Source organism: Carettochelys insculpta, chromosome 1, assembly GCF_033958435.1.
Source record: "Carettochelys insculpta isolate YL-2023 chromosome 1, ASM3395843v1, whole genome shotgun sequence".
Classification (NCBI taxonomy): Eukaryota; Metazoa; Chordata; order Testudines; family Carettochelyidae; genus Carettochelys; species Carettochelys insculpta.
The window spans coordinates 88,964,410-88,977,657 of NC_134137.1; the positions used below are offsets into that span (position 1 = coordinate 88,964,410).

Sequence of the window (13,248 nt, forward strand, 5' to 3'; positions counted from 1 at the left end):
TCCAGAGCAAAGTTAAAGAGCTCTGACAGGGCTATGCCAGGGTACAGGATGAAGTCAGGTGCTCAGGAGCAGGCCCCTCCACCTGCCCTTACTATAGGGAGCTCCATAGCATCCTGGGGCCCTGGGACAGCTCCCCACCAAAAGCGGTCCTGGACGGCTCAGCAGACCAGCCCAAGCCGGAGAAGCTGCAGGAGTCAGGACCAGCCAGCCCGAGCCAGGGGGGTGGACACCACCTGGGACTGGTCCAGTGGGGAGGGTGACCTCGTAATTGATGTCCCCTCGCGGTCGTCCAGACAGATCACAGGGAGCCGGGCATCCCCGGAGATCCTCGAGGTCCCCCCCAAGGTAAGTGCACAGTGGGACCAGCTTGCCTGAGGGCAGGGCAGGGGTGGTACCCCTGACAGTGGCCTGGGCACAGGCCCAGAGGCCCAGGTCCACACACCCCGGCCAGCCACAGCCCGGAACATGCCCTCTGCACCTGCCAGTGCCACCCAGCACCCGGATCCGAAGACAGTTCCAGGCACCCAGTTGCCCAGTGGGACGCCCATGGGCCAGCTCACACCCGGGGATAGTTCCACCGAGGGTGAAGCTTGTGTGCACTTGACACCACAGGGGTGCCATGTCCACCATGGCCAGGCCCTGGGAGGGTCTGGGGAGGCAGGGCCCCAGGGGGACAGGGTCCCAGGGTGAATGGGGAAGAGGTCCTGCTTGGAGACTGACATGTTCTCCATCACCCCTTGCAGGTGCAGCAAGTGAGGGCCTACGCAGTCCATCGGCGTCGATGGTCCTTGAAAGCCCCCCCGGAGGCATCGGACAGAGGCCGGGCACCCTCAGCAGCATCGTTACGCTGGGTACACAGCCGGAGGTCACAGCGTCGCCCAGTGGATGACCCCACCAACCTCTGCCAGGCAAAGCTTATGGAGCGCCGGCTCTGGCTGGAGAAGTCCAACCTGGCGTGGCAGAGGGAGGCCTGGGACAGGCTCATGTCCCGCCTGGATGCCATTCATGGCACTTTACAGGAGCACATGGGCAATGTGACCCAGCTCCTGGACCTCCGCACCCCCCGCAGCTGCCCAATCCCCTGAGCGCCCCCGCAGGGTCCCCCCCAGACAGGTCCCACCGAGGGTCCCCTGCCCATCCCCCCCGAGTCCTCCACCCCACCTCACACAGATGCCCCTCCTGCCATCCCACCATGCCCGTACCTTCCGATACTCCCCGCCCCATCCCAGCCCCACCATGGCACCCGCTCCTGGGGGGCGGGGAAGGGGATCTCGGGGCCGATGTGGCTCTCGGCCCACAACCCCCTTGCCCGAGTGACCCTCCCAAGTCTAGTCCCCTCCCCACCCCCTTCCGTGTTCAGGCCCCCCTCCCAGTTCTAGCCCCCTCCCCACCCCACTCTGAGTTCAGGCCCCCTCTCCCAGTTCTAGCCCCTGCCCGATACCCGCCCCACACACACATTGTACATAGTTGAACTTTTACACCAGTTTTTTACAGTTTATTAGTGATAAAGGTTTATGTTGTGCACCACTACCTGTGTCCCGTGGTCCCATGGGGGGGAGGCATGGCATGGTAGTGGTGGCGGTGCATGTGGTGGGGGTGGATGTATGGGGAGAGGGGGAGGTGTGGGCATCGAGGTGCTCAGTGCGGCCCCGGGGTGAGACTTGCACGAAGGGCCTCCCAGATCTGGACACCATCGCGGTTCACCTGGTGGCTGCTGACAGCAGCCGGCTGCTCAAACCCCATGGTGGCCTCCGCTGCCCACCCCTGCATGTAGGCATCCACCTTGGCCTCCACAACGTTGTGGAGGACGCAGCAGGTGCCCACCACTTGTGGAACGTTGCGTATCCCCACCTCGAGGCGGGCAAGAAGGCACCACCACTGCCCCTCGAGGTAGCGATCTGGGGCTGCAGCAGGCAGAGGGCCTGTAGCAGGGCCCTGCAGAGCTGCTGGCTTGGAGTTGCTCAAGTAAGTCTCTGGGCCACAGCCTGAGTCTGGGACCCCAAGCCCACCCGCCCCCCACTCAAATCCTTTGCCTTCTCCTGCCCAGCTACCTCGCATAACCCAAACCCTCTGCTCCTCCTCCTGCACCCATACCCATTCCCAGACCCTGCACCCCAATCTTGTGCCCTAGGTTGCAACCCAAACACCTGCACCGCAGTCCCCTGACCCAGGTCACAACCCCTTTTGCCCGAGGTCACAGCCCAAATGCCCACACCTCAGTCTCCTGCCCTCGGTCACAAGCCCCTCCTGCCGTAGATCATAACCCTACCTCCTGCACCCACTCCTGCTTCCCTGACCCCTGTACCAGGTCACAACCACCTCCTTCACCCAAACTCTTCCAGACCCACACCTCTTCCTGCACCCCAGTCCCTTACTCCCAAATTCTCTTTTGCATCTCCATCCCAGACCCTGCACCTCCTCCAGTAATATCATGGAAGAATGCATCCCTTGACCACTTTCCAAATTCTTGGAGTGGCCATCCCCATCAAAAATTATTGCCCATCCGCGTCATACAGTAAGGTATTGGATGTGAATGGATTTGGAGACAAGCTCACAAAACTGGAAGTCAGGGAGTCCTTCGGCATAGAACATCATAATTTTTGCTTTGCCATTTTATAAAACATGGATAGTAGTCCTTACCTGAGAGGGATGTTATGCTGATGAGTTAGTTTACAGTTCCATTTGAATAGGTCAAGTGTCATTTAAGTGCAAAATGCTATTTTAACTACTGCTTAAGTGACCATGCACCAGTACTTTTATCTTCGCTGTTAAGTTAGAGTTAGTTTACTATTGTACCTGTGTGTTCTTTAGATGTTTTGTTATTAGACTCACTCATCTATATGATTGCTACCAGCCAGCTTGGAAGAGTGAAGTGAGAAATATCACACCTTGCATTTTCTGAGCGCTAGAAGCCAAGTCAACTCCGATGTGGAACAGACATAAGCTTTCAGTCTGACTGCCAATCTGAGGTGATTGAAGCAACCGACAGGGTTGTTTAAACCCTGAACAAATTATTAAACTAAGATGCAGAATATACAAGATAATCAAATTGTTTTGAGCAAGGACAGGAAATTGATTTCAAAGGGAGAGGGCTTTTAAAGTCAGTGACTCTGAAATGTATAAGCAGTCGTCTGATTACTTAGTATTTCACTTAGATTTGATTAAATTTCTTTCCAGCATCATCAATGGCTACTATAGTCTCAGCCACAGACTTGTACATTCCAAAGACCCCCAACTCACCACAGGCACACGAATGCATGGCACACACACATACATGGCTATATAGTGACAAATGAACATCTGGCTAACGCATTTCTTTCAAAATAAAGGCTTCTATTTGTGATGTTTCAATGTTTCATTCCTACCAAGCAACATCTGCATAATTATAACCCCCACACTCCCAGATTCTAATTATATCTTTTTATAAAAAAAGGAAATGCCAGCCTGGGAGCCACCCAGTTCAGAATCACTCAGGCAGTAGCTACCACAGCTGGGCTGACACCACCTATTTTTTTGAAAGACTCAGGGTTTCATGCCTCCCCACATCCAGGGGGATTAACCATTTAATTCTATTTTAAATGATCTGCCACTTGGGCTGGAGCGAAGGCTGCAGGCAGAGGCGGATTAACATAAAGGCAAAAAGGTGCAGGAGAGGCCCTTGGCTCCATCAGTCCGTTTTGTTCAACCAAGCGCTTTAATGGAACAAAAAACAAGTGTCACCTCATTCTTATTTAAAATTAATTGAAGTGCAATTTTATCCTGAGTATTAATATGTATTACCAGGCTTTAAAGTTTAAATAACAGTGCTACAGTCATGTTTTAATATAGGGGGCGGGGGCCCTTGAGTGAGTTTACGCCCCCCCACCCCCCGGCCTGCAGGCTCAGGCTGCTTAAAAAAAGACCAAGCCCCCAAAGCAGGTGCCGGAGGGTGGACGTTTCAGGGGCTAGAGCCCAGGGCGGTTCTGTGTGCGGGGGGGCACAGCGTGTAAGTGAGGCAGACGGGGATGAGAGCAGCTCTGCCCCGCGTCCTGTCTTGTGCCCCTGCCTCGGCGGCGGCGGGTGCCTGGCGCGGCGCGAGGGGACAGGAGCGGTGGGCGTGAGCCCGGTGTTTGCAGCCAGCGAGCGAACCGCAGCGGAGCTGAGGGAAACCACTTCAGGTGGCGGGGGGGGCGCGGGGAGAGCTGCAGCTCCCCTCCCGAGTTCCCGCGCCTGTGGCCAGCCCGCGCGCCCCTCCCCCACACGGGCGACTCGGGGGCGCTGCCGCGGCCGGGCGTGGCCCTGCGCGGCGGGAGGGGAGGGAGCGAGGGGAGCGCCGCCTCTGCTCAGCCCCGCTCCTCCTCGGGCGCCGGCCCCCAGTCTCCGCGCGGCTCATGGCCCCGCAGCCAGGCCGCTCTTTGTTCCCATTGTGCGGCGCCACAGCCGCCGCCGCCGGCGGGGAGAGGGGCGGGGAGCCCCCGCGCCGGGCGGGCGCTGCCGACAGGAGGCGCAGCAGCGGCTGAGGCGGCGGAGCAGAGGCGCGCGGACGGACGGATGGAGGCCGCCTGGCTGCAGCCGGCGGCGATGGCGGAGGGCCCGGGCGCGGCGGTGAGCGCCGAGCTGGAGGTGAAGAAGCTGCAGGAGCTGGTGCGGAAGCTGGAGCGGCAGAACGAGCAGCTGCGGAGCCGCGCCGCGGCCGCCGCCCCCCCGAGCCCGGCCAGCCCGCACCTGCTGCGGCCGCCGCCGCCAGCCCCCGCGCCGCCCGCCGGCCCCGGCCCCCTGGGCATGCCCAGCCCGGCCCCCAGCCTCCTGTGCCCCGCTAGCCTGGGCCCGCCGGAGCCCTTCGTCTATTTCAAGCCCGCCCTTGGCCCTGCCGCGGCGGCGGGGGGCGGGCAGGAGGCCGGCAGCATCCCCGCCTCGGGGGCGGCCACGTTGCTGGACGAGGTGGAGGTGCTGGACCTGGAGGACGGGGACTGCAGCCAGGACGAGGACACATGGTACATGCGGCTCCCCCCTTGTTGTGTCAGCCCGGGAGTGGCCCCCCCGTGCCCCAGGGCAGCTCCTCCATGGGGTGCACCAGGGGTCATCGGAGGCTTGGGGGGGACTGCAGCGGGATCCCCTTCGGCAGAGGGAGCCCGGCTTTAATCATGCAGCGTGATCACAGCCCCCCCGCCGCCCTTCTCTCCCAGCTGGGGCGTTCAAGTCCCTGGTTAGCATTAACCTTAAAATCCGCTTGATCTTGTTTTACTCAGTCTGAAAGCTGCTTTCTTCAAGCGTCATCTGGGTTGGTGTGATTCACAGTCTCAGTGACAAGCAGCCTGTCCCAGACCTCTTTCTCCTGCTGGAGTTTACCCCCTAATCCCCCCATTATGCTCCATCTCCTCCACACTCTGGTTTTAAGTCTGTATCCCTTGGGAAGAGCAGGTGGTCTTTGCCATTGTATCTTACTCAGTAATGATCCTAAAACCAGGCAGCAGTTAATTTGTGCTGATTTTTATTGTTCCTACAAAACACGTTATTCTTTCTTGTTCACCTCTCACCCTTGACTGGGCTCCAAGATTTGGTGACCTCGCTAGCCATTCATTCAAGACATTGAATTAACAGTGTCATAAATGTAGAAATTATGAAGTGGTAGATGTCACAGCAAGGAAGATTTAATGTGAAAAATCTGGTTTGCGTTAAAACCTAATTGGGTAAAGAACAGTGGAAAGCTATTATGGAGAGACGTGACCAGTAAATATGTTGGGCGGTTAGTCTTGATATCAAGCTTTGAGGTTTCTTTTCAATTAGATTTACTACATTTTAGGAAGTACTAACATTACCACTTTCTAAAAGCATTCTCCAACGTAAGTTGGCTCTACTCTCTCCTCAAATCCTACCCTCTTTCAAACTGAATTTCAATCCTCTGTGATGTAGGAGGGTTTTGGACATTTGGTCGTTGTTAGGCAGTTATTGTGTATATATAGGTACATGGTTCCAGAGTACTGCATGAACGTGTGTTGTTTAAACTGGAAGAAGCAAAAAGTATAATCAAACAAGAGGAATATTTATGGCTGTTTCTTTTTGCCCAGGGAAGGGACAATGAGAGACAAAAGATACACAGTGGTGTTGTAGTGGTGTTGGTCCAAGTATATTAAAGAGAGAGAGTAGGTGAAGTAATAAGTTGATTCAGTAAAAATATTACTTCACTCACCATCATATTGATGGCACTCAGAATTGTTTTGTGTCTTGTAGGTTGTATATGTCAACAATTTGTGTGGTAATTCTGAGGAGAGCTAATAAATATTATAGAAAATGACCTGGAAGACCTGGTCTGCATTACAGAACTAACTACATTTGAGCATGATTGTAACACAACTCTGTTAAAATATGTTAGTGGGAAAAAGAATGTTACAATGATGATAAACAGCAGTGTTTTAGTTTGAGTGTTTTTCCAAGTGACCATGGTTTCTTAACATATTCTAATACAGTCTTAAAATCCTTGCAGCTAAGAGAATATCATGATATAATGTAGTTGACCCAGAATCATGTTTAAACATGGTTATTTTGCTGGAGTAGGTAGGGTCTTAAAGACTCAGTAACAACTGTGTGAAGATTTTTAGGTAACAGACCTAAATTTTGAAGCCCTTCTCCTGGGAATTACCAACAATTATAGATGGGTTGGAAGTGATTATCACACTTGACTTTTTAGTACCATCTGATTCTGAAGATAATTTAATTGTGATGGACTGTTTACAGAACATGTCTGGATCAATCAGTTTTATATAATTTCAAACTTCCTTTATTGCTCATGCCAGATAATCTGATGGGATGCTGCTTCTGTGGTCTCATTTAGTTGATTTGGGGTGCTCACTTTGCTTGGTCAGTCCCATTTTAATAATGTTTTGTTCATGTATACCTTTTTAGGGCTGTAGTGCATCAACATTATTTCAAGTATTCCAGTGAAAATGCCAGTGGTGGTGATTTATCAAGATTGGTTTACTCTTTGGAAAGAATCTTGCTGTTTTAGGGGCAAACTCCACTGGTGTATGGTATCAGTTGTAACTGAACATATTTATCAAGGTGTTGAATTTGGCCATTGGTGTTCATAGGAAGGACAGCAACTTTAAAAAAAAAAAAAAAAAAAAAAAAAACCCAAGTAAGGATGCATTACATGTTTCCTTCCAAGATCAATCTTCAGTGATCTGCGGTGCTGCTCAGCAGTAGTTTCAGTTAGCTGCTGTGGAGTTACTGTTAATCTTATTTAACAGATCATCAAAATCATCCTTTTTTTTTAATAACGTGTCAAATCAAGAAAGCCAATGCGCTCCTAATTGCTGATTTTTTTAAAATATTGAGTCCTGAATGCTTTTGTAAGTGTTCTAAAAATCGCTGCAGTTCAAAAGGAAAAAAAAAATTTATTACAAACATGTCAAAACTATTTCTTTGTCCTCTTTCTGCATAAACATCAAAGTATTTAGAACTCATCAGTTACATATTTTACTTTCAAAATATGTCTGAATATTAACAGGGAGTCTAGGAAAATGTTATCACTATGTGTGAGGCTCACTATAGTTTTTAATAATGAATATTAATTGTGTAGTCAACCACTAGATCTAGGGAACTCAGCCCTATTGTCAGACAAATTCAGTCCTGGAAGTCTGCTGGGGTTGCAAAGTTATGATGAAGGCACTTATTCATTAAGATGGGTGTGCAAACTAGAGAGTGCGAGATTTCAAAAGGGGGTGCAGCACAATCAGCTCCCTTCCTGCAGGGGATCTCCGCTGCTTCCCCATAGCTTCTGTGAAGAGCTGTGCTGTGTTCATGTGCTGCCTGCCCCTCTGCTGGGAGAGGGCTGGATTCATTTTTGGGTCTCCTCCCCTCCCCCCCGCCCCCCCCATCGAGGCCCTCAATTGCATCTCTGTAGCCTCTCTTGGCTCAGCTGCCCACCCCTCACATTTTGCAGAGGCAGCTGAGTTTGGAGTAAGCTTTTACTGGCACAGCCCCTGGTTTCAGCTTCCCCAGAGAGAGTCCAGGCCTTTTTGATCTTTAGCTCTTTTGTTTACTTCAGAAGTCTGCTTGGGAGGTCTGCGGAAAGGGGGCAGGCTCTTTAAACATCAGGGAGTTGTTTTGTTTTTTCACCGAAGCTGGGTCAGGCTCTTGAAACAGCAACATGAACTACTGGAGACTGCTGGAGTTGAGAGGGCTCTTTAAACAGAGTGAATGTTTTGTTTTAATATCTGCCTGGGGAGGGCTGGCTCTTCAAAGATGCTTTCACTCCATCCATATAGTGAATATCCTTTCTCCCATTGTGTGCATTGTCCTTCCACCATTGCAGTTCATGTTGCTGCCTCACATAGACTGGCACATGCTGGAAGGCCTTTTTTTAAATATATGAACATAACAGAAATAGAATTTTATTAGACAGGTTGCGGGCCCCGCTTAATTGCAGGGACAAAATGGGGGGCCTGATGTAAAAAGTTTGCTCACGCCTACATTAGGAGCTGGATTGCATGTGTCAGTATTTCTCCCCAACCAAAAACTACTCAGCAGGCATTACATAATAATGGCTAACTACTGAGATGAGCAGGGTTTGCACCAATAGTTTACCTGTGAAGGACTCTCTCTAATCAGTAATCATCTGAGACTTGTCCCTTTGTCTTGACCTTAAACTTTTTATATCTGCTGTTCATATTTCATGGCCAGTGTGCCTTTTTGTTCTGCTTCTGATACCCTACTTAAGAGTTTGTTTCTAATTCATATGGTGGTTATACAGCCAAGGTATGAGGTCCAGTGAAGAAGCTGAGAGCTGTCTTAAACAGCTCATGTTTGTTTATCCAGAAAGATATGTGCTTTCCTGGGTGAACTGGTGTCTGCATGCCTGTCAAAATCCGTCAGGACTCCAACAGCAGGGTAAACACTGGCTTAGAGAACTTACTTGTGAAAGCCATAAAACCCTGTGCTATGTAGTGATTTAAGCACCAGTAGAAACATAAACTCTGCCTTAGGGGCACAGGAGATTACTAGATAGTCCGATACACTTATCCCTGGGGGCTAGCTACTGATTGTATTCTAAGCCTGACAAAAATAGAGCAGCTTATCTTACACCTCTTGTTCTCCATGTTCGTTCTTCTGGATGGAACCAGGAGTGTAATGATCATCATCTTCTAGCAAACATTTTTAAATCCCAAATTTAATTCCCAATTTATTTCCCAAAATACAGTAAACCCTCATAAGGCACGAGTTTGAGTTGCGCTTAACTCACATTAATGTGAGTTAAGTGCAACTCAGTAATCCTGCTCTCCCCGTCCCTGGCTCAGGCCCCCTGGGCCCGAGCAGCCCCAGTTCAAACACCTTCTCCCCCGTTCAAACTCTCTGCAGCCCTGGTTCAACACCCTCCCAGCTCCGCTCACCACCCACACATGGCTCTGATTCACCCCTCACCCCCATGCCAGGTTCTGGCTCCAGCTTACTGCCTGTCACATGCGGCTCGGGCTCAAACCCTGCGCGGCCAGGCTCACCACCCCTGCGTGTGGCTCTGGCTCAGCTTCCCCTGCCCCAGTTCAGCTGCCCCCCCCCCACATGCATGGCTCTGGCTCAGATCCACTAACCGCCCCCGGGCTTAACCCCTCTGCCCACCGCCAGGCTTAACCCTCCCCAGCTGTCCCCTGAACCCCAGGACTCACCTTGCAAAAGGAGCTCTAGGTGCTCCTGCTGCTTCCTTGGCTGCCGAACGTGTGTTCCGCCAGGGAAAAAAGTTGCCCCCGACTTACACAAAAATCCAGTTACATGAAGGTACATGGGAACACAACCCTCACATAAATTGAGGTTCTACTGTATGTATGTAATGTACAGTATGATATAGAAGATCTTTTTGTCCTCATGTGGCAGATATACTGCCTGTGAAAACTACATTTCTGTCAGTTCTGGTGTGATTGGGTAAATCACTGAAAGTAAGAATGTAAAAGATGTTACCATGAAGTTCTTAATGACAAAACGAAACACTGCAAGGATTTAATCAACAAGGAGTATTAAATTCTCATAGAAAATATACCCAAAAGAAACAGATTGTCTAATGTGTACTGTCTATAAAAACTGTAGTATTACATTAATTATGACATGAGTTTATATCTTGGTTAACTTTTCCCAATTTGGGCTTGGAAGCTTAGTTGCTGTTAAGAATAAAGTATTTTTGGGATGTTAGTGTCGGAGACATGAGTTCTTAATACCCAGTCAATCAGGTATACAAAAAACTCAAGTTTATGTGCTGGGTACATGCTAATATTTCTGCATATTTTAATTGAGGTTGTATATCTCGCCTACTAAGACCCTCACTCCCCAAGAGAAATCACTGAGTCCTCTCCAGTGGTGTAGACATATTCTGGATCATCCAACTCCTGAGATAGAAGCTGCAAAACGTTCTCTATGCTTTAGACTGGAACAAGGTAATTCTATGATCTTTTTGTATCTTGTGATATTTCTTTGAATTTTATAACTAATCAGCATCTTTGCTTGGCATGCAAGTTTGAAGTTCTATATGCTGGATGGTTTCATCAGCTTTCCATGTTTATTAAATGGTAGATGCATAGTTTTGTAATAAGTATACAGAACTCCCTCTGCTACATGAATGGCGGCTATTTTTAGTTTTTGATTTATGTGCATTTTAAGCAAAACCCTTTTCCTTTTCTTTCTCTTTCCTCCACTCTCCAAACTCTTACTAATTTTCAGATGGCCCAAACTTAGAATATTAATCCTGCAATGAGATGTGCACAAACGCATTTCTGTAGCTGCACATTGCAGTGAAACTCTACACAAGGAGTGGGGTCTAACTGAGCACATTGCAGAATCAGGGCTTTATTATTTATAGAAAAATACAACAAGAAATCTAACTTGATCATGGATAATACTGTGTAGGACTTTCTGTTGTTTGACTACTGGGAGCTGAGTTCATTGTGGGCGTAAGGTTCCTTAATGCCAATACTGTTGTGTGGAGTTACGTTTACTGGTAGTGAATCTGGGTCCCTGGATATATTGCAGTTCTAAATGCAAATCAACTACATCATTATTATTTTATTAATTTGTTGTATGCAGCCTCCAGTTAGGATTCCAGTGTGGTTGCTACCTCAGAGAGTTAATCCAATTTCAACCAAGACTTGACACCAGAGTGCAGTAAATACTATAATTGAGGAAAACCAGAAGGAGAGAAGGGGAAAAGACAAGTCTAATGTTAATATAGTCAGATAGTTATGTAAACTAGCTAAGGCAGTACACTGTAAATCACTTAATTACATGCTTAATCTTAAGTATATACTTACGTTCTTTACTCAACGGGAGCCTTTGGGTCTGATCCTGTACCACTGAAGTTCATGGGAGTTTACTGCTCACTTCATTGGGAACAGAATGGGGACCTATATTTACAGCTTAGTGTTTTCTAATTGTTTGAAAATATATACCGTTTTCAAATTAGATATTGAATACTCCTGGCTATTCTTCAACTTAACTAATTTGTACCTGATTGGTGTGCATGTCTGCACACACATTTAAAGCAGTAAATAAATATTGGGGAAACATGAAATTAGAAGATGGAGATTTCATGGATCAGTTCAGGAAGTTTCTACCTTGTACGACAGTTTATTCAGCAATCCTGTTGACAATGAGCTGAAAAGGAATCCAATTTAGACTCCAGTTCTGGAAAAAAGCCTCACAGAACACATTTTAGTTTCTAGCAGGTTTACTCTTAAAAAAAAAATACAGATGCAATGTAGTTTCTACTGCCATTCTCAATAGCACATAAGAATGTGCAACTCCTAAAAATGTCATTCACTAAGTAAGTGCTAAAACCTGTCAGAGATGAGTGGTCTGTTTTTTTCCGAAGGTGGTGCTTACATTTACTAGAAAGCAATTTGCTTTCACATTTTCCTTTATATTTAAAATTTAAGTGAATTGTTCTATCTCATTTCAGTTTGTACATTTTTCAAAATATGAGAGATCATAGCAAATTTTAATGTATAATGTAATATTTTATTCGAGGTGTGACAGGAAGTAAATTTTATGGTTCACTAGTTTCTGGCTATTGTTCCATGAAATTCCATTCCTTTAAAAAAAATGTGGGTATTTATGCTGTCTTCAGAGGTCATATGTAATTCTCATATTAGGAGCTATGTGTTCAAGGAGAAAATTGTCTCAAATGTTTTTGTTGTAGAGGTCTTATACTAGAATTGTTTAGTTGTTACTAAATAACTACCTTTCCTTTTGATACAAATTTTTTTAGTGGAGCTATTACCCTGTAAGTAATAGTTGATCAACAAATCCCAGGTATTAAATATTAACATTTTATTTTTAATTGTAACAGGGTAGGATTAGGTTTTATAGGAATCTCCCCCCCACCCCTCCCAGTTTTGGAGCAGAAGGCAACAATTGGAACAACTTAGTAAATCTGTTTTATAAAGTCGTATGGACTTTCTGTAGTTTGTCCTTTCTCATTTTATTTGGTAGTCCTGTCCAGTGATGGCCCCTTTCTATTCTTCATTAAAAAGTGACTGTAAAATGGCATTTATAAATCACCATAATAGTTGTATTTCAAGTGATAACATTTACAGTTTGCTCAGTTTTAAGAGTAACAATGTTTCGCCTCAGCTACCAGCCCTACACACTCAATACAGTATTGGAAAATGTAGTTGTGTTCTTTCTAGCTTGTGCTTCACCACCAGTAAACCTGATTCAGCTGATGACATTACTGTGTACTTAATGTTTAATAACAATGTGCAAATCTGTATTCTAACATAGTTAGCTAGTTAGCTAATAATTTTTGTTGATGATCTATAAGCCAGAAAGGAATCAGTTCAGCCACGCATAGGCTGCGTCTACACTACAGCGATCTTTCTAAAGATGATATTCTGGAAAATCTTTCAGAAGAGTGCATCCACACACAAAAAAGCAGATTGAAAGATTGATCCGCTCTTTCAATAGAGAGTGTCCACAAAGACCCTGCTGTTTTCGAAAGGAGTGCTCTTTCTTATCTGGGAGTGGAAGACGTCTGCCAGAAAAGCCACGTTCTTTTGATTTTGGATCAAAAGAGTGCATTTTGTGTGTGGACGCTCCAAGTGTTCTTTTGAAAAAGGGCCTGATTTTCCAAAAGAACTTGCTAGTGTAAACACGGCCATAGATACCTTAGCACTAGAGGTAACAGGAATGAGAAGCATCAGAAACTGATTTTTCTTAATAAAATCAGCATCTATGACTGAATCCATCTGGGGAGGAGATCTGTGAACTAAAACAGTGTCCTTGTTACGT

At 47.5% G+C, this 13,248-nt stretch overlaps 1 protein-coding gene across 3 annotated transcripts in view; it reads left to right on the top strand.

Annotated features, from left to right (window-relative positions):
* Nucleotides 1-4,368: 4,368 nt before the first annotated feature.
* SLAIN1 (SLAIN motif family member 1) overlaps nucleotides 4,369-13,248 on the top strand; it is an 82,221-nt gene continuing 73,341 nt past the window's right edge. For 2 of the 3 annotated variants that reach the window (XM_074982895.1, XM_074982881.1), the window contains exons 1-2: nucleotides 4,369-4,973; nucleotides 10,261-10,400. In XM_074982895.1, the coding sequence (XP_074838996.1) occupies nucleotides 4,531-4,973; nucleotides 10,261-10,400 (583 nt within the window). In that variant the 5' untranslated portion in view covers nucleotides 4,369-4,530. The remainder of the gene's footprint in view (nucleotides 4,974-10,260; nucleotides 10,401-13,248) is intronic. The other variant, XM_074982889.1, reaches the window with a different exon arrangement.